Below are 25,046 nucleotides of genomic sequence, written 5' to 3'. Positions count from 1 at the left end.
AAGGCCTTTTGTTGAACTGGGATTTGTACTGTTGACCTTCTTGCTGTGAGGCACCAATGCTATCCCCCGCTTCACCGTGTGACCCATGAAAACGGAAACTGTTCTTCATTATTTTCCACATCTTACCTGATCTATAACATTGGCACTGAAGATGGCCTCCTCCATGTGTTTCTCATCCGACTTGATGACACACTTGATGTTGTTGACGACCTGCTGGACCTCCGGAGGTAGACTGCAGTTGGAATGCTCCAGGAACTTGGCCACTAATATCTTGGTGTCTTTGTACATCTTGAGGTCAGCCAGGGAGTGGGGGCGCTCGTTAGACGCGTTTGTGTGCAGGGATCGGGGTTTCAGGAGAATGTCGATCTTCCTGTCCTCTTTCTGCTGGCGCCTGACACTCGTGGGTTTAGCTCCGACAACCTCTGCTGCCGAAATGTCTCTTGGGTCTGAAGATGAAACAAAGAAGAATTGTCGAACCGTTAAATCTGGCTGGTAATTCTTGGAATACGGTATATATAATGACATATATACGATATATAATTCAGAGAACAAATGTGGGTTTTACATGACTTCATCTTATCAAGTTTCATTATTTTGTCTCAACCTTCAAATAAAACTTCAGAAATGTTTAGTTCTGACATTGGATTAAATGACCTCTTTATGATTTTTGTTTTTCAGATGAACTGATAATGTGAATTAGTGCCCACATACCTTGCTCTGGTGATGTATGAGCTGCAGCTCCAGCAGCAGGGTTATTGGCTGAGGCGCAGCCACTATTTTCTCCTGTAGAGGGAGACAAAAACCTGTGAGTGTGGACCAACAAAGCAGCCGACAGTTGAGAACCAGGCTCACTTGTTGGCAATGAGGGCTGCCACTAATGATAAATCATAACCATTATCTACAGATGCTACAGGTGCTTTATAAGCAAATTGTCTGGTTAGAAAAAAGATAAATCTAGAACAAAAGAGTCCAGAATAATATCAATTAACAGTCACAAAACAGTCAGAAAATTCAAAGTTTGGTATTATTATTCATTTAAAGGTCCAGTGTGTAACATTTAGAAAGGTTTATTGGCAGCTAATGAATATACTACGGATTAGTATGTTTGTATAAGTGTACAATCACTTTCGTAGCCGTATAGAAGAAGTACTTTAGGTCAGGGTCTTGATTTAAGGTCGTGGCACCATGATTCTACAGCAGCTGTCCTTAAATACAAACCCACCAGAGCATGCAGTCTGTGTTTTGAATTTGAAGCTTGCTATGCAAATGAAGAAGAACAGCTCCGCCCACACAAATGCACAAACCAGCAAAGACTAAGAGGGAAACGTGCAGAGAGTTGTGACACAGTGTTAATGGTATGCGAAGACTGGTTCTCGGAGATAGAGAGGTATGGGTGACACACATACCTTTAAGAATAAAAGTTTAGTTATTTATTGTTTACTCTCTAAATGACTGATCAGCCTAGTAATATTTCGATAAGAGTTTCTAATCTGAAGTATGAATCTGTCTGACATTCACGTCACACTTACCTCCTCTTGTAGAGGAGCAGGAGATCGGGTCACTGGTGGAGCGGACAATGCGTGCCAACTTGCGGTACCTCCTGGCTGCTCGGAACACCCGAGGCCTCTCTGCGGGCGAGTGGCCGCTTTGGGCTGAGGTAGAGGCCGGTTGTGATGTTGAAGAAGGTGACCACACACTGAAACACAGCCTGGGGCCACGTGGTCTGCTCGGAGGGGAAGGAGAAGGAGAAGGAGCCAGGGGGCTGATGTTGGAGGTTCCACCAGAGGAGGCCACAGAGGTGGGGGAGCAAGGCTGAGGCGGTGGGGGGATGGTGACCGGGAGCATGAGCTTCCGGCTCATCATTCGTGCTTTAATGAGGGAGTGTGTCTGAGGTTTAGGTGGCTCCTCTGGTAACTGTTTGGCTGACGCGAGCTCGTCACATATGTGCATTGCAGCACTGAGTTCGTTGCATGGATGAGTGTTGTCGGCGGAATCCTCCTGGTCCAGATTACTATAGTTCTCTGAGGACCAGTCAGGAGAGCGTTCCAGAGAATCTTGAGTCTGCGACGACTCGCTGTATCCAGTGTCACTGGGGCGGACATCTATGTTGGTCAGGCCACGGTGGCAACGCGATGAGCCACGTGTGCAGAGTTCCAGGCTGGTGCAGCTTCCGTCAGTGGGGCCGGTGTGGAGTGTGCCATAAGGAGAGGAGTCTGAGCCCTGCACCTCCAGAGAGCACAAGTCCTCTGAGGAGCAGGTCTGGTCCTGATCCGCTACCTCTGATACCATCAGCGACGCGCTGTCCACCGAGGCTGCACAAAACAAAAGTAGGAATAAAGCATCATCAGCACCATTACTGGCAGAACACTGGACAGCTCCCTGCAATGTTCCCTCTGTTTTTACCCTGCGTGCTGAGACCTGCAGTCGTGTTCCTGTCACACAAACTGGACCCAGTCGCTTGTTGCTCAATGCTGGTTGTCACCTGTGCAGACAAACTTATTAGTGCCAGTGAAGAAAATAATGTTTTTCAATCCACAATGGATATTAATAAAAATAATAATTAAATCAATAATAATATAATTTATTACACTAGTCGACCATTTTATTAGGTACAACTTTTACTTTTTTAAAAGCTGTCCTGTGTACTTAATAAAGTGGTTGCTGAGTGTACATAACTCAGACAAAACAACACAGCAGAGTACAGTATAAAATAGAACAGTGAAAATTACAGATAATAACAAAAACAACTGAATCATAGATTAAAAGCATGTTTTAAAAAAGGTGTGTTTGAGGAGTACTACCACTTTTCAATCTGTAGAGGGCTCTCTAACACTACTTACACTAACAGAAATGTGTATGAGGCAGAAAACTGCTCTGTCTGCAGGGTTTGAGTAAGAAGGTTTAATTAGCTTCATTATGGTGCATTTCACTGTGTAGAACATCACATGGATTTACAGTATATATCGTATATTGTATTTATTTTTGAAGGACAGTGTTCAAAATGGATGTCATCAAAACCTATGATTGAAACAAGGGATTATAATTTTAGAAATTAGACTAAAATTAGAGATTGAGATGCAGCAAAAACACAGTCTGGAAGAATGACAACACATTCTCCATTAAAGAGAATGGAGAAATGGTCTCAGATTTAAGAAGGAAAGGATCTTTATTGTCATTATACAACTGAAATTGCGAGGGTTGATCAGAGCTATTGCGTCGCAGTCTAACATTATAATATTCACACATGTTTTGATGGGTGGGAGGAAACCGGAGAGCCTGCAGGAAACCCACACAGACACAGGGAGAACATGCAACTCTCATAAAGGTCCCAGACCGGGAATCGAACCTAGCACCTTCTTGCTATGAGGCAACAGCGCTAACCACAATTACACAACATTGTTTTTTTTTCCTCACCTGACTGGCGGGAGTCTGTCCCACCACAGACTCATATGGAGGCGGCAGGTCAGTTGGGTACAGGGTCCCTGGGCTGTTGATGGGTACACCGTAGATGGCACTGAAAGGAGAATGGGGGAAATCCAGGTGCAGGCCTCTGCCGGAGAGATACAGTACAAGTTTAAAAAATGATATAAAATAAATACCATATCTATCTACTTAAGAAACAGCATATTAAGTCCGACTGTAAGTCAAATATGCTCTGTACTACGTATGGTGATATGAAATTCTGAGACATTATCAACCCTGCCTTCACCAAGCACGCACAGAAACCAGGTCACCTTTTTTCTAAACCAAGCTGGGACAGAACGAAAACAGGTTTTAAATAGTTAAGACAGTCTGTTCTGGCAGCAAACAGATGTTTGTAAACCGCTCGCTCTCCCACACCAAAGCCCATGGAAAAAAATGGCATTTTTAGCTCCCGGTGAACAGAGCCTACTGAGCTACTGCTGCCTCGTGTAGTAAGTTTGTGTCACTTAAGTAAATCTGTACAAAAGATTCAAAAACAACAGTCACAAAAATAACACATTCAAACGTACTCATGGAGGCCACAGTGGATTTACGGCTCCTCTGTGTTGTGACGTAAATTTGCTTATTTTCTCGATGGACTTTGGCGTAGGGGAGAGAGCAGTTTCCAAACTTTAGTTGCCAGGCTGTTTAATGATAAATGATAAAAAGCAGCAAATGCATATTTAAGATCTCACAGATGTAGGCATGCATAGGTTTTATTGGGTAAGCAAGTGGCTTAAATCTGTTTTTCCTTCTGTTCTTGCTGGCAGACATGTTAGCAGTGGGAGGAAATGGCGAAATCTGAAATCTGATAATGTGTCAATACACCCTCGTTAAAACCCCCCCTTTTAAGAAATAAAGGATATCAAACATCCTCTCGTCCAAATGATACTGGTGTTTTATGCTTCTGTGTCCAGTGTGCACCACCTCTGTTTCATATGATGCCAGTTAAGCATCCACAGCCACGATTGGCTCATTCACGGTAGCATCTTTTAATTACAAGCCCATTCTCCACTAAAGTAGCGGAGCATGAAATACAACCTGAGCGTTTTTTTCCACCAATCATCCGCAGCATGATGATGTCATGACACATCGCCGGCCCCCGGGCAGGGACACCATCAATGCTTCCCCCTGCCTTGGTTATATTTATGGCATAATTGACAAACAGATGTGGCTTCTTGCCAAATGGCTGCAGCAGCAGCAGCAGCAGCAGCAGCAGCAGCAGCAGCACTCTTTCTGGCAAGACTGAGGAAATGACGAGGGGAGGAGGGAAGGGGGAGAGGGGGGGGGTCGACCAGTTTCTCACAACTGCTGAGAATCCCTGATGATGCCGCAGCTGCTTAACAGAGGGAAATGGTCTGAGTTGGCAACAAATGACAACACCTCATGTGACTGTCACATCACATAGTAAACAGACACATGCCGCTGCTGCCTAATGTGACGGATTTGGATCCGTCTCTGGAAGCAAATGCTGCTTTTGGCATCACATTAAAATTCTACGGTGGTTTACAATGGCCTAAAAATTGTGACTTTGTGACTATACAGAGAACATGTGATGTATATATCATAAAAAGACGATACAAAAGAAGCAAAAACAAAGAAAACACCACAAATTTAAAATGTGGACAGGATCTTTTCCAACAGGCTGCAACCAAACCCAAAAATCCTTAACCCAACAGATAATAAGACAAGGACTTTATTCTTCAGCTCCTCCCAAACTAAAGTTTTCCATCTTGGATGATAAAGCCAATTTTATTGTAGTACGCAGTTATAGGCGGCAACTAATATAAAAAATGTGGCTATTGGAGTGTGAGTTAGTGGCATTGCAAAAGTGTTTTAGGCAAGACGGCATTTAAGCCGTTTAAAAGAGGGGGTTTCTGATTTATAAGTAGTCTCCCATGTATAATTACACTGTCTGGGAGGAAGTTTGTTAAATTCTAATTGTGTATTTATCGCTCTTTTGTTGTGTTTATTCGCAGGAACAGCCCACGTGACCGTGTTCGGGGGAGCACTGAGGAAAAAAACAGACGGTGATGAGTAACGGTTCACATCTCACCTCTGCCCGTCCATCGAGGGGGTGCAGGTGTACTCTGGAGGGTAGTACGGTGGAGGAGGTATGGGAGGAATAAACTCATCAAAGTCCAGTGTCTGGTGCAGGATGGTTCCGTGCGGAGTCATGCAGTCCGCATTTAGGGCTCGCACTCTGTGCGGCATGAACTGAAGGACAGCATAAAAAAAGAAGCATCATCAGAGCTCATTATTGCTTATTCATTATTTCAAGTCATCATTTTACCCGGGCAGCGAGCGCGGTCTTGTTACAGAACCATCATGCGCTGACAAAGATCTCACGTCTGTGCCATTGGTCACTGCAAAGCACCACTGCAGCAAGCACGAGTCGCACGTTTGGCTCCAGGGCAACTCGGCAGCAGATTCTCTCAGTCCTGCACTTTCATTCTCCTCACTTGCACTTTTTCTAAGTGGGACAACTTTCCAGTCAGAGTCAGCCTGCCTTTTCTAATCTCCAGGCTGCCACCACTGATATTGACTTGGCTAAATTTAGTGAGTGAAATTAAAGGTTAACACCTCCTGTGGTAAATGGGAAACAAGGCCACTCCGGCAGACTGTTGGAGATACAGTAAGACGCAATGCTTCTGCTTCTGTACTTACCTGGAAATCAATAGTTGTTCAAACGCCTCAGATTACGCAGCTGTGCGGGTGCAAAAACTGTACTTTTCCAATTTTGTGTAGTTAGTGTCAACATATACTACAAGAATAAGTAAAGTCAACAAGTCAGCACCAGAATGAATTCAGTTCAGATGCACCGGCAATAATGTGTATTACTCCTCAGATGATCTATTTTTCCTGTTTCTATTTCATTTGCTGTGCAGTTTTAAGGAGATTCTGGTGAATTAATCTGTGCTCTCTTATCGTTTAATACGTTTTCTCTCACACGAGTAGAGTCTGTATACAACAGTTTGACCTATGACCTTTCCTCAGAGTTTGAAAAAGACATTATCTCACTGTTTAAGAAGAAAAAAATCAACATAACTGAAAAGAAAGAAAATGTCAGGTATTCCCAAAGGGTGTGCTGTGGCCCCCTGGTGGGCTGTGAATGTACTACGGGTGGGTCATAAGAGGTTATTATTAATAAATAAATTAATAAAATCGCTTTTAATGGTCAAATTTGTAATCAAGCTTCAAGTAAGTGTAAAATATGTATGATCTGTTTTTAAAAGTTGCTTTGCAAATTGTCAACTAAGTGTATTTGTAACATAGTAATGCAAAGTTAAAACTAACATTTCCAATGTTACTTTCTGGCTGTAATGAAATAAATAATAAGCTTAGTATGAAAATACCTGATGGGCCACAGAGGACTTTCAAAATCTAAAATAGGCAGTGACATTCTTAAAGGTCCAGTGTGTAAAATGTAGCTGAAATTATTGTAATTTAATTCTTTTTTTTAATTATTATTAGTTTAGGTTTACAATCATTTGACTGTACAAATCCTTGTTTTTCATTACCCCAGAATGAGCATTTTAAAATAATATCAGGAGCTGAGCATTTTCATGGGGAGAGTATTTTTATAGTCCATAAACTGAACATCTTTTGAGTTTTGATGTTAATTGAAGGTTATATTTCACACTGTACCTTTAATTTGATATTGGCTGTTGTATGATTTCATGTGAGTGATGAGATCTGAGGTCTCCGTTGCCTCAAACATTACAGATTTCATTAAACATAGAGATTAATCATCAGTTAATGCACATGAATAAATCTCACTTCATGTGTGACATGTATGGAGATTAATCTGACAATCATGCCCTGCACTCAAAGTCCAACATAATTTATTCTTCTTGTCTGTTTAAAGGTGAGCTCTTGACTGATCTTCAGTCACTTCAAGCCTCACGCTCAGCTCCAAGCGCTCATTTTAATCATCATCGTCCTTCCACCGTCTTCAGGGTGGTCACCGTAAAGAAAACAGTGTCCGCTGTTGCTGGCATTGTTGTCTCCTCCATCACACTCACCATCTGCAGCACATCAGTTGAGACCATCTGCATACAGCACATGGCGGTGGCTAGAGCGCACACAATGGTGGAGATGACGTTGAGGGCGCATACGCTGAACAGCAGCTCCTGAGGAAGAGCGGAGGAGAGAGGAGGCGTTAACGAAAGACAACAAGGAACAGTGTCGGAAACTAGAGATAGGGCATGAGAGAGGGAAATGATGGGAGCAGAAGAAATAAAGAATCTATTAGAGGTTCAGAGTGTAACATTTAGGAGGTTTTATTGGCAAGTTTTGAGTACACTACTCATTACAATGTTTGTGTGATTGTATAATTGCTTTAGTCTGGTTTCTGTAGCCTTAGGCCCCATCAGACTTGATATTAATGTCCATCCTCTGTGAACAAAGCACATCTAAAGTCAGTGAGTAAATTTGGCCCAGGGCAGAACACCAGTCCAAAACAACATGTTTTGTTACTACACAATATTGTATATTGTTCAATTCTGTACGACTTTGACAACATATGATCGGATTTGGCTTCCCCTTCTCCTTCTATCAGATACACACTGACGTCAGGTCTGTTTTTAATGAGTCTGACTGTACAGATGTGTCTGTATGTCATGTCTGTCAACGTGTGTGTGTGGTGAAAGAGAGACACAGCCGACCGAATCAAAGCTCTACTCACACTACTGAAACATGAATTAAACGTGATGACTACTCCGTTCATCAAAGGACTGTCATCTGGCGCTGCCAACACCCCGCACAAGACAATCCAGACTCTTTTCATGTGTCACGCTGGTGGATCGACCCACCAACCGCTACCAGAAAAGGGGGCGTCGCTGTCTATCTTCAAGAAGCTCTTAAAAACCCAGCTCTTCCAAGAGCATCTTCTGTCCTAGCACTTAACCTACACCCTACCCTCTCCCCTGCACTCCCTCCTTCTGCATCAGTCCAATCTAGTGGAGGTCTTTGCAAGAGTACCTCTATGTAGTTTATAGCCTGTTTTGTTAAGTCGTTTTTGGATAAAAGCATCTGCTAAATGCTTAAATGTAAATGTAAATGTATTAAGATATGAACTAAAAATTAAGTGGCAATCAGTGTGAATAATCTTCAGCTGTGGAAGTGCTCTCTAATCTGTCCTGTGCACAGATTGCATCCATGCATGCTCAGGAATATATCCACGTGTTCAAATTTGAGGATCTTTGTTTGTGTTCAGACCTGTACTTAGAGCAACCTGCGTGTGATTTGATTCATCAGGATGGATGGGAACACCAGGTCTAAAGCTTTGCAGGGTAGGGCTTTGCTTTTTGGAGGACATATGGGGACAAAAACAACACCAGGGTAGCACTGCAGTGAGAGAACACATCTACTAAAGGTATGTACTTACACTACACACTCGAAATGGTCTAATCTCCATTGTTAACACATTTGAAATACACTTCAGGAAATGATTAAAAAAGAAAGAATTATAGAGTAGCAAATTAATTAAATGAAATAATGGGGGGGGGGGAAACTCACAAAACCTCATAAACATCCAAGGTTAAGCACCAGCACATACACATTCACACTCGGGCAATGCAGAGAACAGCAAGGGGACAAACCAGTATTGAATCTGTCAGCAAAAAATAAATGTGCATGCTGCTGAAATACAAGCTGAGCACCGTATATCAGAGGAAAGACTTATGGCTGCAGTCTTATGATGTGCTATAGGAATAAAAAGGTACCTTTAATTTGTAAAAACATAGCAAACTATAGGACTATAGGACATTAAGGAAGTAACCAGGGAGACTCTGGGGTGGCTACGTTCAGATTGAAGTGTAACGCATCTGAATGTGACCTCTCAAACGACACACATGCACATAAATACCCTGTGACAACAGAAAGTCATACGTGTGAAACCAATCTGCATTGCAGTGCATAAAAAGCTGCATTGATCCTGCCTATAATTCCATAAACAGGAGCCATGGCCGCAAATGTGTAGGTGAGATTTAGCCTGAAGGGTCAACTCTGCACATTGTTTGATTTTAACACGCTGACATGGAACAAGTCAATGATGCTCAGTGCATTCCCACTGGCAAAAAGCCACATGGATTCTGATATGACAGTTCTCAGTTATGTCACATGGCCACATACACTGTACATCTTGGACCACGGAATAAAATCTGTGACACAAATCTGATTTGATAATTGGACTTGATCGGATTTCTCCCATCAGCAGAAAAAATTAAATCAGATACGAGTCACTTCGGCCTTGTAATCTGAATGAAACCCGTGTCTATGCATTATGAGGCTCTCAATAGTTGGAACCGGGGAGCTTGAAGCTTGAGCTCGTCGTGCAGTGTTGACTACAAAACACAACTAATCCATGTTTGTCTTGGAGGCTCACATGTTTGGAACATGCCTTTGTGTTGGATGAAGTTTCGGGAGGAGGATTTGTGGATGTTCTACAAATCATGGAAATGCACACAACCAGTCGTTCATTTGGACGGATTACATTTATAGATTGTTGTTTTCAAGGCTTAACAACCACTCTGAGCACTTCACACTGTAAATCTCATTCATACAGCTCTAACAATAAAGTACATGCGAACTGAGGAGATGGGTACAATATTATGGCACTTCATAATACAAAGCACTCAGAATTAGTTGAATGGAGTTCATTTTTCGCATTTTAACTTCACCAGTGAGGCCACACAGTGGTGAAGGGGTTCACACTGTTGCCTTGCAGCAAGAACACCTGGGTTTCTAATTACTAAATAAATTAAATAAACCCTGGATATAATCTAGCATAGGCTGCTTTAACCCCAGGTTTAGAGTTTGGATGTTCTCCAAACTCTCCATGTGCTTCACTAGTGACTTAAAAATGCACTCTAACATAAAGTCCATATGGTTTTATTTATAGCGCCACAAGGGGAAGCCAAACATCTCTTCAGTCATTACACGACCTCATGATTTGTAATTATTTTAACACGTTTTTGGAAGCATTACAACACTTTTTGGTATAACGCCAGTAATGTAAAATTAGCAAATTACCTTGTAAAGTTAAACATTTAATAAATACGGGTTCATCTATTTACTCTGTATGCGGTATTTCCGCAGATAATAAGCACAAATATAATTTTTTTTTTGTTATTAATCAAATGTATGAGAATAAGAATAAGAATGTATAATAAAAAAAAGAAGCTAGAAATCATATTTTTACAGTTTTGGTCAGTATAATCATGATAGGAAATGTCCATTAGTATTCAACAAAGAATTGGGTTATTATTTTGTCTTTCTGGTGTTTTTTCCCCTGCATCGCCTCTGTCTCCGCTTTTACGACCTCGCCGCCACTCACTTCTCCTAAATCCCCTGCTTCATCTGTCTACTTCCCCCTGCACCTGCCATTTGCCTTTGTCCTCTTCCTCACCTGCTGGAAACATCTCATCCCCACTCAAAAGCAATTACAAAAAAAACAACCTTTAACAATTAATCTCAGTATCAGTCAGTTGTCTTTACACTTTTCTTTTTTTTTTTTACATCATTTATAATAAAAAAACTTGAAACCTGGTTAAAAAAAAACAATCCATCAACATCATGACCTCTGATTTGACTTTTTAATCATTTATAATAAGTGTCTATAGAACAGGCCTCTGTGTATCAGTCTGTTGGGAAACAACTGCCAGGGGATGAAAAATGCAATTTAGCTAATAACTAAATCTGATACAAAGCATCTTCTCTCTGTCTGAGATTAATGTATACCGTAGACTGTCCCTGATATGATTCCATTTAATAAACTTAAGTGAAAAGCCTAAAGCTCCATTGTGTGCTGTAATATTTATAGAATCAAACATTAAAGCTGCTGACATGTAGGAGCTAAATCATTCAAACGACTTGATTCCACCTCCACTGTAACATCTGTATGGAGAAGACATGGAGAAGCACCTGCTGTGCTGTAGAGCACCTGGGCCATACACCGAGATAAAGTGGCTATTATTCTGTCTATTCTGTCTGGAAGACAATAAGCACTAAAGCAGCAGTCACTTTACATTTTGGTCCCATCACCACCTTGAAACCTAAGGACCCTTTATGCTACATAACATTTATATTGTTAATAGTGAGAGTATAGCCTATGCTGCACATTTAAGCCACTTTTCCAGCTACGGTCCCAGCACACCTCAACTCGCCTCGGCACAGTGTGGTTAAGGTTGGTTTTCCAGTACAAAACGAGTCACTAGTGACTTGTAAAGCAGCTGTTTTCAGTCTAACTGAATCATTAGAATCAGTTAAAACTCCTATGTTAAATATTGAGATTTTAGACATTTCCCTGGTAAGTGTTGGAGATTAACGCATATTTTTTAGGATTCTTAAGTGTTTTTAACTGATCTACAGTTCGGCATTGTTCGGCTTGATTCTTGTGTCAGATGTCTTGCTCTTCTGACCAATCAGTGGCCGGCAGTCTGGCAACGTCACGAGTAGTATCACCTGAGCTTGCTTGGAACCTTGCCATTGCAGGTACTAAAAAAGTACCAGGTACTATCGCTAATGGAAATGCAAAATAACCATGCCGTGCCAAGGCGAGCCACGCTAGTGGAAACACTCAAGTATTTTGTCTTATTCCCTCGACCTACCTCAGGACTACAGATGTCAATTGGCCAGTGGCTTTGACATGCCATATTACATGTTGATGTACATTCATGAGCATTGCCCCAACTCAAATAAATGAATGAATAAATAAAATCGAACAGTTTATTACAGTAAACAATTCTTTCCTAAACACTTTGGTGACAGCAGATGCTTAAAATCACCAATTCAGAATAAAAGCTTCTTGCAAAACAACAAATATTTATAATGGCTTCACGTGAGCTGCTCTTTGTCGTGGTAATACTGTACATCTGCCGGGCAGATGTGGGACGGTGCGTTTCTGTGATTTCCCTCGTGACCGCAATGTATATAATGACATAATAAATCCTGGCAGGGAAATGTAATAGAAATCTACAGAAAGCGGTTAACATGCCTGCTCAACAGATATTTAACCTCTAGATGACACCCTGCCCCGAGCCAATCACTTACACAGGAAGGTTCCACGCATCCGCCCCCTCACAGGAAATCACAAATGATCCCAATATTCCCTCCCACTGATTATTTACAGCCTCGGGCAATGAAAAGAAAAAAGAACGGGGAAATTAAATATGCTGGTAAAGTGTGAATGACACATATAAGCAGCAATGTACTGATTGCCTATTTTGAAAAAAAGACAACAACATGAGGAGAATCTGCTGTTAAAATTAGTGAATAAAAAATGGAAATAATTTAGTCTGGCTGCTGAAATAGCTCAGCTCTCCCCATAAGGTGTGCAATTTCATGGCAAAGGAACTATACAGCAGCTGCATCATGAGCTTATTAGGGTCATCAGTGGAAGTCTAAGAGCCACCTGATGACCACAGACTCAGGGGACTCGTGCCTGACAGCTTCCTCTGAGACATATCTCAACACATCTGACTACCATGGCACTTAATAAAGGTTTATAGCACCAATTCCAGTTTCTCCTTTAATGAGCTATGGCCACAATGATAAATGTGCTTGATCTTTCCTCTTCTCACACACACATCCCTCATCTTAAGAAGTCTTTTATTTGGTTATCAATGTTCCATAATCAATCAGGGACATAAAATGAATGGATATGATTGTCGTTATCCAATAAAAGCCGCAGTAGCACATACTGTACATCACTCACGCAGACGCGCCGAGTCAAGATCATCCACCGAGATCATGTACTCGCTAACTGAATGTACACAGTGCATATACTGAAAGGACCGGAGACAAATGCTGTTGCCACTCTCCACTTCCTGCCCAATAATCTGACCACTGACACTGCTGTTGTGTCTCAACATTTTGATGTTCTTGAGTGGAATATTTTACACAGTGAGAGATGAAATCAAGTCTTTGTGTCTACTTTTTATTTTAATTAATGGTGTTTTTCTGATCCAAGAAAAATAGTCTGGAGGGCATTATGGCAAAAAACAAACAAACAAACAAGACAACACCACTGTTGAACTACAAAATTAATTTGAGGAGGAAACCACAAAACAGAATAAAATTAATGAATAAGAAAATTGGAACACAACACATTTTGACCCTTCTCTGTTTTAGTTGGTTTTTATAGATTTTTAATCCGGCTATCTCTGAAATAAAATTAATGAGTGCTTTATTTGATTTTCTTTTCTTATCCTGTGTCTAATATTCAAAGAAAAATTAAAAAGACCTTGTTTACTGCTGTGTGAAAAGAGGAAGTACTGTAAATTATCTAGAGGGGCTGCACGTCACAACAGAAATACTACATACACTTTCCAGAACTTCTCCTGTCAGCTTTCTCGTCAAATCTCCAGATAATGTCTGATTGCACATGCAACAGTGGAAACACAGAAGGGAAAGCTGCAGATAATTCACAGCAAGTGAGCAGGTATCCTGACCCTGCCTGCTGCTACTGTGAAAATATTTGACCCAAAAAATCTCATGCTGTGTTCTTATGTGAAAGTTAAACGATGGACAGGGCGAATGCACAGCAGGAGAGCAGCAGTTTTTGGCTCGAGTGTGGCGTTGCATAGTTTTAAAAAGCCAAAATCTAAAGGGCTGCCCAAAGTGGGGGCTGTGGGCCAAAGTTTGCCCACCAGCATAAGGGCAGAGCAAAACTGGGCATGTCAGGTCCATTTGTAATGGTCACTGATATTGCAATTGGTCATTTTGGTGAAATATGGAAAATAAGCAATTAATTTTCATGTAAACTTCAGGTTCTGATGGAGACACATTACAAAAATAAAGTTTCAAATCAGAAATATACAACGTAAAGTTGTTTTTTAACTATTAAAGCCTGGGATCCCAGTACTTTCTTGCATCTTACTACAATACAATTCAATTTTGGCCAGGCACCCCGGATCTAAAGCATGTCACGATCACATTAGGTGGACTTTGTTTTATATTGTTATCGAGAAATAAACAATTTCTGCTTGAATGTGGATTTGGTTCCACAGTGTTATGTTAATGCAACGTTACTGTTGTGAAAATACAATGCAAATTGTTCTTTTATTTTAAGCCCACAGTGACCAATCTGTTATGGGAGTGATACACTCCCATAACAGATTGTTATGAAACTGTGGTAGGGTAAATTAGAATATGGTGGGCCACCACAATGATCTGGATTCCAACCACAACTCCAATTAAAATTATGAAATGAAAAAAATGTAAATAAACAGACATACCCAGATTCACACTTTGAGCTTTAAAGAGTGATTCAACTGTTTTTGTAGTTTAGATGTCTCAGTCTACACAATCACAGCTTCACTGAAACAGCATCGATGTACAGTAAATCAACAAATACTTGTCTTTTTTCAATCAGCCACTGAGCGCACAAACCTTGAGTCGGAGCCGTATTGTGTTGCAGTCCCTCAGTGGATTCAGTTTCAGCGTCTCTCCCAGGTTGTTGCAGCTCGAGCTCTGATGCTGCAGCTCGCAGCAAACACACACTCCGTCGCTGTCAAACTTGAGCTGGTGTGGAGGAGGGGGAAACACACATCCGCACTCATGCATGCACGCCACATTACACAGAACACACACACACACGCACACGCGTACAGAAACACACACACACACACACAAACATGCACACACAGATCAGACCTGAGCTTAGAAGTAATTTTTTTATCCTGCAACATGACATTGTGGAACATAATCTTACTTCTGATATGAACTATGTTGTAGATTTACAACTGATTTAAATAATCAGTGAGGATCAGAATAATGATGGCTGAGTTCCATTTAGCTGCCTCAGGTTCAGGGTTGCTTGCTAACTCAGTGTCACACATTCTTGATCTGAACAGAGACATCGTTAATGTCGTCAGTGACACCTGTGATTTTCCTGCTAAAACATGTCAAAATGTCTGCGGTGAGAAAAGCCCACGATAATAAAGCGTGACTGAGAGAAAGGCAGCTGAACGAGTGCATAAGAAGACAAAGAGTGTCGAGATCGTCTGTGAGGAGCTACCCAGTGGAGCATTGAGGCAGAAAAAGAAGTGTACCTCTGCTATGTGTCCCAGATTGAGAGAAAGCAGGACATGAACCCAACAAGTATGGGTTAATTACGTTGGGGAGAAGAGATGAGGAACATTAATATTACAGTCGCTAAGGAACCAAAAACCAGTGAAGTTGGTCTTCTCTGCTTGTGTAAAGGGAAAAGCTGCTGTGAATGTGGAATGGTTGGGTATTGGATGATGAACAAAAGGCTTCTTCAGTCATGAGAGATCAGAGCTTTTTATGGTACTGTCTTTTTATCCAAAAATGGAACCAGCATTTTGGGAGTTTTCCAAAACTGGTCCCAAAGAGAGAAAATCTCTGAGCGACGCTCACCAGTAGGTTACGTGAAAACAGTGATGCTGTGCTTCCATCATGGTACGGTTTGGTTTGGTCAGGCAAGATATCGACAAGGAACGATGACATCAAATGCCACACAAAAGACAACAATGGAGAACACTGTTTGTGGCTGTTTGTCTCAACCATACGTCAAACTTCGTATGAGAATAGACTATAGGCGTTGCAAGGGAGTGATGTTTTTCTGTTGCCCAATCAGCTGACTGTTGTGGGTGGAACCTGACCATACCGTACTATTTACTCCAAGGGAAGGGTGCCAAACAATGGAACGGTTATAGGTACTGGTTTCTATTCCTAATAGAAACGCAGAAATATACGTACCATAATGTACCGTACCAAACCAAACCACTTCACTCGATGGCTATCGCCCTTCCTCTCTCTTGTGCTTGCCTTTGCTGTTGCTATCTTCATCATCTTCCTCTTCTTGCGTTTGGAATTAGTTTGGTTGATTCATTTTATGATCTTTTCATTCCCCTGGATTGGTTCATTCTGTCTCTGTGACTGTAATGTATACTCATTCGGGAAAAAGTTTGTGATTTATCCGCATACTCAACGTCTCCTTCTCCATTTCTGGTGTATTTCTGTAGCAGTGTTACCGCCCCCCCCCGTACAGGCCTGGCCTACTACATCGCTTAGAGTCGTTTTGGGCGGTTTTCATGTAGATTTCTTGAGACAATATCATGTAAAATTATTAGAATTATGCCTGCACGATGACATTTTCCAGGATTTGTGTCCCTGCAGTTAAGATGAATAATGTCAAAAGTAGAAAGAAGAGGAAAAGGAGTGGGACGTTTAAGAGGCTTAACACTTTCTTAAGCAGAGGAGAAAATGCTGTTATTAAGTTATTTAAGGTAACAACTGCCAGAAGTTTTTAAATAGCCAAAGTGTTATAGCACTTTTGTGTGAAGAATTATATTTTTATGCTCCTCTCTCACTGACAGGCTGCAGTATTCTCTAAAGCACTGCTTTTCACACTAGTCGTTGGTGAACGTAGCCTGAGGGGATGAAGCATTAATCTGCTGCGGTTCCCATGAATGCCTCTTAGCTTGTTGCTGCAAAGCTACGGACACATTATCCGTTTAAAATGACTTCACACTCATCAGCTAATTGAGGTAAACACTGGTCTTTCCAACTGGGTTTCCCGGTTCTTTTACTCTGATTATACGTTCATTAAGCATTTTATTTAAATAGTATTGCTTGAGTTATATACGTGCTTCATATACGTATGATACTAATGCCTGGAAGACTCTTCCAAAGCTGTTTAGCTGTATTTTAGAGAGTTTGTATTCTGGCAGAGATGGATGTGACAATCACGAGCCATTAGTCACCAAGAGACAAACAACTCACAGCTCAGTTTTGGTGCTGACTCTGTTCTGCAGGCTGCCGGGAACAGAACTCGTGCCGTCTCTGCCGACGTTCGTGTTTACGTGGATTTGCATATACACTCGACAACTAAGCACATGCCTGTTACTCACTGACTTCATAGATACTGGTGTGACAGTTGATTCCAACAACAACAACATTTGACACAAGCTGTGCACTTGATGGTGACAATCTGTCAGCTTCTGAGGCGACTCGCTGCAAGTGTAAGTTGTTAGTTTGGTTTCTCAGGAATAGTTTTTAGCGTTATTAGTGGGGGTTTCAACATCCATGTACAGTGACACAAGAAAAAATTAATGCCAAACTATAAAAGCTATATTTAAATTGGTAACACCCAAATAAATCAGGTTTTATAAAACTTAAGTAGGCAAGTAAGAATACAACATGTTTACTTTAGTTTGAATTAACTTACTTAATGTAAGTGTTAGCAATTTAAGCAAGTTTGTCAACCATTTTCTTTCTTTACATCCATCCATCCTTTGAGGTGTTCCCCAGAATTCTGATCTGGGGACCCATTTTTTTTAGGGACAAACTATCAGTAATTAGAGACAAGAGCAAATGTGTGCATAATATAATGTTTCTAGCTGTTTTGCTATAATTTCTACAATGCTTAATAGTTATATAATACAATTAGTGAACAATGTGATGACTTGACATGAGTCAAAGGCCCAGTTGGTCTCACCAGCTGACAGTCTTCCAGAGAGTTGACGAGCTGAGCGTTCTGGCAGGAGAGGATGGAGCCAGCCAGGTTGAGCATCACGCACACCGCAGAGAGGAGCATGAAGAACGTGATCTGTCACATGAGAAGAAGAAGAGAGAGAGAAACAGATGGAGAAAAAGGGGAAAACATGATATAAAAACGTTGCTGTTTGCTGACACTGATTCAAAACATCTCTCTGGTGCCGTGTTTGAACAGAGGCCCGAACTCCAGAGGCTCAGTGCATTTCAATCAATTGTTGCTCTCTGTGATTTCAACGCGTCACCAAAGAAGAACGAAGCACTGATGTCAACAGAAATCAATAACCTGTTGTTCCTCAGACCTCAAGAGCCTGAGGGTGAGAGAAATCATAATTACAGAATAGCTTTTGAAACAAAAAAAAACAACAACAACAACAACTTATTGACAGATGGAGTTTCTCCATCCACAATCAGTCAGGAGCATGCACCCACATGCACATGTCCTTACTGGCAGTTGAGCTCTAATGTGCTGTCAATCCAAACCTTCTCCTGCATCTGTATTCCTCTCAATGTGGGCTTCGATTTCAATGAAAGCCCCCTGGATATCAAACCTGTGAGCAATAATATGGCTGCCATTTCAAGAAGTTTAAATTACAGGTCAAAAAACAAAGTTCTAAGTGCAGCAACAAGCCCACTCTGTCCAGGAAATTACAAACCAGGCACAGGCCTTTTCTCAACGGACTCCACAACTCTTGTGGGAATTTACTTCATGACTGCAGTAGAGGTTTACAAGCTCATATTTAGCCACTTTCTTTAAAAATGAACCATAATAGACCTGATATCGTTGGTTCAGATCTAATCCCATGTGGACTGTTACACCTGGCATTAAAATGCACCTTGGATGCATCTCCTTTGACCACATCTGATCTGGCTGTAGAGATATGTCTGATGTCACTGCACGTGCGCTGGTGTGTGTGAGAGAAAGATACAAGAGCTGAATTAAAGCCCTACTTACGCTGCAGTGACATGAAACGAGACGGGAAACATGAGAAAAAGAAATGATTTGATGGTCAGTTAATACTGCGGTCGTGACTGCAAATAAATTACCATCAGTAAATGTATTACTGGCAATGATTAGTGTACAGAAAATGTGAAATTACTGTTAGTAAGAGGACTTCAGCTGAGGATGTGGGCTTTCATGCGTCTCTGTGTCCATGTAGCTCAGTAATGTGGACACATGCTTCATTAAACCACGTCCAAATGTGGTTTTTGGGATTGGATGTGAAGACTTCTGACCAGAACTTAGCGTGATCTGCCCGGTGATTGGACCTCTAAGGACAGCAATTAACACCAGGTCCAAATGGGGTATTAGTTACAACTTTCAAAGTTTGCAATGTCCTGGTTGTTGCAGTGTCAGTGGAGGACACAAAGGGCACTAGCGCAGTAGCATTTTTGCGGTTGTTAGGGTTGTTGAAAAGTGCAGATGGTGAGGAGACAAGGACAGAAGGACAAAGGGCTGCAGTAGTGAAGGAACCAGGTGGTATATATGACAAACAGATGGAGTGATGACTGAGATGGGAAGACTGACAGTTTAATGAGGAGCAACTTTTTGGCAAGGAGGAAAAGTCTAGAAGAGGAGAGAATAAAGTAAGGGAGCGAAGAAAATGTGTTCCCATGATGGACTGGTGGTGGTGATGTCTATATTTGATTTATTAGCATTTCATTTCAAAGAGATGTCTGGTTTTCTGGTCCATTAGAATAAAGAACGAGACAAAGCTCTGCAATGACAGTCCAAACTGCAGACTGACAGACTGTTTTTCCACCATTATGATGGAAATAAATATCAGGAAAAGCTCTTTTTTTCTTACAGGTGCAGCATAGTTACTCATGCTTAACAATCCCTGGTTTAGTTTAGTTCAAATTATAGGACACAAACACAAAAAACAGGACACAAATAAACAAAGTTCTATTTCTATGATTTGGTTGTGTTGAATATCTGTGAATATTTATTACTCATCTCATTTAATATCCTTCTCTTATTCTGATTGTTTTAAATCAAATCTCATATGTTGCATGGTTCCTGCTCGCCTATAAATAAGTCTTACACTTATTATTCATTAGCATTTCTTACAGTGATACGACTTGGATGAGGGGGAAATGTGTAGCTCTCAAAAAAAAGAAGAAACACAAAGTTTGTTGTTTTCATTACAAGAGTATATTTACCTCTAGAGGTTTGGGGTTTATGTTTGTGAGCAACATTACTCAAAAAGTAAAGAAAGGATTGGGATGAGATTTTCTGGCCCTGTAGGCTCCAAGTTTCAAGTTTATTTGTCTCGGGCATCAAAAGTACATTATGACTCACAGTTATTGCCCAAGGAAGAAATAATTAGATTTTGGTAGTGATCCGGATTCAGGATATTTTTAAAACTGTTGTTAAACTTGCCAGATCAGTCGTGTTCCTGGACTGTTATAGAGAAACAATGATGTACTGTGAGCCTAAAATAAGAAAAAGAAAGAGTTGCTGAGAAATTCGTCACTGTAAAACTGCTAAAAATCAGACTTTTATCATTGTAATTAGCATGTTTTGTATGATCGGTCCAACAGAGTTATCAAACACCAGACTGTCACTGAAAGCAAGGATTCGGCTTCATATACACGTCACATTTCCAACATTAATAAATCATTTTCTATCAGTTTAACCCGGGAACATCCCTGTACTTTATTGATTTGATGGTGCTGTAACAGATATTGACAGCGTGCTTATGCAGAGCAGAGACACTGATGTGACCTGAACGCTACTGTGGACAAACAAGCACTGAAGCCATTTCACTGAGTGAACAGTGTTTGAATTAGAAACCATGGTTAGATGAGATTAAACTTTATTGTCCACTATGTGGAAATTTGTCTTTGGCGCCGCATAAAATAAAAATAAATTGCAAATACAAACGAGTTTTAAAAGACAATAAAAACTGGAGAGCTTGGAGATCATTTCAAGCAATTAAATTAAAATTTCATAATTTAATATGCCATTTGAGGTTGCTATTATTAAAAAAAAAATTAAGGTATAAACAAAAATATGACCCTTGGCAAATCAACAAACAGACAGCTTTATTAGTGCATTTAACTAGAACGATGCCATGACAATAACTGTCACAATGAGGATGTTTTATATTGCAATGCAGAAACCAGAGGCACTAAAAGCTCCTTCCTTAACAAACGGGCAATTCATTTTTTTTAAATGAAAGCATAGTCCACGTTCATCAGATTGCCAGCTGAGCCAGTCAGGTACAACGCTGTGTCTCAGACAATAACCAGCATCAACTATAGCGTCAACTGAGGAGAAAACCACCTCTCACTCTCTGTACGAGAGCTCCACTGCTGGAGGGAGCTGCCAGAACACCACGCTGCTCTAAAAGGATATTCAATTATTGTTGTGTTGTGTGTTTTGTTTTGTTTTATCTGTGTCAGATCTGACACTGAGCCTTTTATTGCAATCTCCAGCTGCATAAGAATCCGACAACCATGAGAATAAAAAAGCCCGTGGCTCCCCGGCTCCACAGAGCAAATTGTGATTTCATACAACAGTGGTGAAAAGTCCCGCAATAAATCGCTTGATTTGTCCTCGCCAGGCCCGAGTGTCACCTGTGTGCCGCCATGCTTTCTCTCTGCTGAGCTGATTGTCACGCCTCGCCCCACACCAGTGCTTTCTCATTACCATGTAGGATCACTATACCACCATTTAGCTGCTATTCATTAATTACTGCCGTGCTTCCCTCTGCATACTAAAGAGGAACACACACACACACACACACACGCAGCCGAGGAAGATTTACAGTGCATGTCATCATCACATCGTTTAGCACTCACTACTGAGGACAATACACCACAACACAATCGCCATTCATCTCGGTGACACACACTCATAGATTACTACAATATAAGACTCCGGGATCAGGTGCATCACTGTTATTCTCCATAACTGTCACGGAGGTGAAAATCATTTGACTTCAGCCTCCCCTCCTCCTAATCCTTCATCCGGCAGTGGCACTTCATCAAACTGCACAGACACGAGGCGATACTGTGGACGAACCGTTTACCTTGCAGTGGAGGTTTGTGGTTAATATTACATATAATCTACCCTGTAGAGTTTTCTATGTTTATTTTTTTTTACGATAGCAGCGATGTGGAGCCATATTTTTAGGAGCGGGAACCTGCTTTGTTTGTTCTCTTCTCAGCAGGTGGTGGTAACGTGCCAAGAATTACAGCGAAATATCAGCAGAGGCAGACGCGTGGGGGGGCAATGCAGGATACAAATGGCGTGTAATGTTTCAATTTGTGAGGACAGAGCTTAGCTTCCAAGGTTTTCCTGTTTTTAGGCTGAGCTAATTGTTCTGTGTGGAGATAAGTAAGTGTATTTACGGATGACCTTGAATAAAACTCTCAACACAAACACCTCGCAAAAAAGAAAATGCCGTCATTCAAACATATTTCATCCTCCCATTCTGCATCTCTCCCCATCCATCTGCGCCGTCGCCACCAATGACAACGAGAGCAAAACAAGCCCATTCATCACAGCGGCTAATTTGATAGAAACACAATTCAGCCATTACAAATGAGCATGATAAAGCAAATGTCATCGGCTGTACCTGGTGGAGGATAAAGTAATAAGAAATGCAAAGATAATACATATATAAATAAGAGCGGTCTCTGTATGTTGGCCTTGTGATGGACTGGCAACCTGTCCGGGGTGTAATCCCACCACTGTCAACTGGGATTAGCTCCAGCTCCCCTACGACCCTCATGTGCAGGATAAAGCAGCATTAGACAGACAGATAAATGGAAATTGAAGGTGATTCTTAACTAAGTTGTCAGTTGATGAGAATTATTAATATTTTTAGGAAGTCAAATCAAAGAATTATCTGAAACATTGTCCGGTGGAATCATATGTGGAGTAAATTTAAATAAAGTTGCATGTGTATTCACGTCAGTATCACTAATACGCGCCGACACAATAACCTTTGCATACAATACAGACATTAAACTACAAACTATATAGCATGTTATGCAACTTAAAGAGCTTATCTCTCTCACAGACCTCACAATATCAAGAATACAGTGTGGTGCATTTTTGACACGTGTGAAAACGGGAATCTGTGTCGCACAAAAGGTAAATCTGCTGGGGATTAAAAATGTAGGTGAGACTGACACAAGCAATCAATATTTAATAATATTAATGGTAACACTAGTCGACACTTATTCAAATGATAAGTGACATACAGTTAACTATAAGTTACTGAGTACTATTTTTGCAGTGTTGTTAACCATCATTTTAGATTAGTTGACAATTAGTTGCTTATCTATCTATTTCATAGTTGACTGTCAACAATGTGTAAATGTGTGTTCAGTAAGTGTCAAGTGATTATCTGTTGACGTGAGACTGTATACCTATCAGAGAGTCAACAATAGACTACCAAAATAAAGTGTCACTATTATTAATTCTAATTATTATAATGAATCACTTCATGATAAAAACTTGTTTTTTGTGGTTTGACACAAATCTTGACATTCACGTGGGGTTTAATCCTCTGAGAGGCCCTCGAGACAGAGAGATCAAAGTTCTAACCGGGTGGGAAGTATATAAAAGCAGCATTGGAAGCATTGTTGTGAGTCCTGTGGCTGCAGCACAAATTAGGATTTTGTCTGCAGCAGTACTGCGACACAACACTATTTATTTTCAATTATCCACAAGCCTCCAGAGATAGAAGTAACGTTTTGTTTTTGCTGCTGCTCAGCAGATTACAGGCCCTCTGTGTCAGTTTCCCTCTGATACGAGTATATACATACATATATCAACGCGGCGGCTCCATAAACAGCTCAGAAACATCTGTGAAAGACAGCCACAATGAAGACAGAAGGGGATTATTACTGAATATGTGTCAAGGGGAAAGAAATACCAGATGTTGTGCTATACAGTAGAAGCTTCCAGATATGTTTTAGACTTTCAAGGTAAATGAGGCCACTTTAGAGAGAAGTGAAAAATTAAGCAAAGTGCAGAACAAAGTCCAGTAAGTAAATGCAGGGAGATACTTGGAGTAATGACTCGAGTGATTAAAAAGCTTTTGTGAACAGTTTTAGGAGAGGGAGGAGAAATCCAGAGCGTGGTGGGAGCTGCTGCACAGCTTCTCAGACCTGTGGACTGTAGGTTCTGGGATGGAGTATAGGTGTGGGGGAGGTCAGAGAGGTGCTGTGAGGCCATGGGGATTTGAAAATGAGGAGAAATAGATTGTGTATGAGGTAGTATACTTGACAGGGAGCCAATGGAGATGAACAAGAGTGGCGGCGATGAGGTGCCAGTCACCAGACTTGATTAGTTCTCTGGAGCTGAACCCTGGAGTGTTTTCAGTTCCTGCTAAACTATGATAAAAAAAAAAAATGTCCGCCAACGACCCCTTTTTCACCGAAAGAAAACGAGACAGTAAAGTAAACAAAAATAAAGCTGAAATGACAAAAACTAATCTACTGGCACTCTCGTCAACAATACAAACTGGACAGAAATGAAGAGAACTAATCAGAAGCGAAGAATAATAAGAACATATTCAATCATATATACAGTACATGTGTGTATATATATATATACATATATGTATACATATTCAAAGTGGCAGAAATTACAGCATTATGTAGAAAGAGAAGAGACGACACTATGGTTGAATTTCACGTACGATGTTACAGAAGACAAAAGCCTTTGTAAACCATGTGGAGAACAACTCAAAGGAAAAGACAAATGAACCTGCGGCAGATTTAGTCGACTAAAACCAGACTAAAACGTCTCAGATGACTACAAAAAATGACTCAAACTAAATGGTATTTTAGTCATAAGTCATAACTAATATGAACACTGATGCATTTGCAGTCTGAGACCAGAGATCCAGACTCTGGTTCTCTATAAAGTTGTGGTCGTGAGCCGCTTGGAAGTGAACTCTGGAGCGGCTCATTACTGTTATGAACAGGAAGCATACATCACTTCCTGTTTTGGTGACGAGGCAAAGGCAGTCAAAGTGTCATTTTAGGTGAGAATGTACTTTCATAAAGTAATGTAAAAATATGCTGAAATTCACACA

At 40.9% G+C, this 25,046-nt stretch overlaps 1 protein-coding gene across 3 annotated transcripts in view; it reads right to left on the bottom strand.

The window, feature by feature from the left end:
• fam189a1 (family with sequence similarity 189 member A1) overlaps positions 1-25,046 on the bottom strand; it is an 87,803-nt gene that overhangs the window by 1,106 nt on the left and 61,651 nt on the right. For 2 of the 3 annotated variants that reach the window (XM_058630050.1, XM_058630051.1), the window contains 9 exons: positions 17,930-18,040; positions 14,857-15,021; positions 7,488-7,595; positions 5,519-5,679; positions 3,415-3,550; positions 2,404-2,482; positions 1,530-2,312; positions 712-783; positions 127-446 (listed from right to left, as the gene is read on the bottom strand). In XM_058630050.1, coding sequence (XP_058486033.1) covers positions 127-446; positions 712-783; positions 1,530-2,312; positions 2,404-2,482; positions 3,415-3,550; positions 5,519-5,679; positions 7,488-7,595; positions 14,857-15,021; positions 17,930-18,040 — 1,935 coding nt within the window. The remainder of the gene's footprint in view (positions 1-126; positions 447-711; positions 784-1,529; positions 2,313-2,403; positions 2,483-3,414; positions 3,551-5,518; positions 5,680-7,487; positions 7,596-14,856; positions 15,022-17,929; positions 18,041-25,046) is intronic. The other variant, XM_058630052.1, reaches the window with a different exon arrangement.

Source organism: Solea solea, chromosome 5 (genome assembly GCF_958295425.1).
Source record: "Solea solea chromosome 5, fSolSol10.1, whole genome shotgun sequence".
NCBI lineage: Eukaryota > Metazoa > Chordata > Actinopteri > Pleuronectiformes > Soleidae > Solea > Solea solea.
Note: the sequence above shows the minus strand (reverse complement) of the source record. Positions and strands in the feature narration are given on the sequence as shown.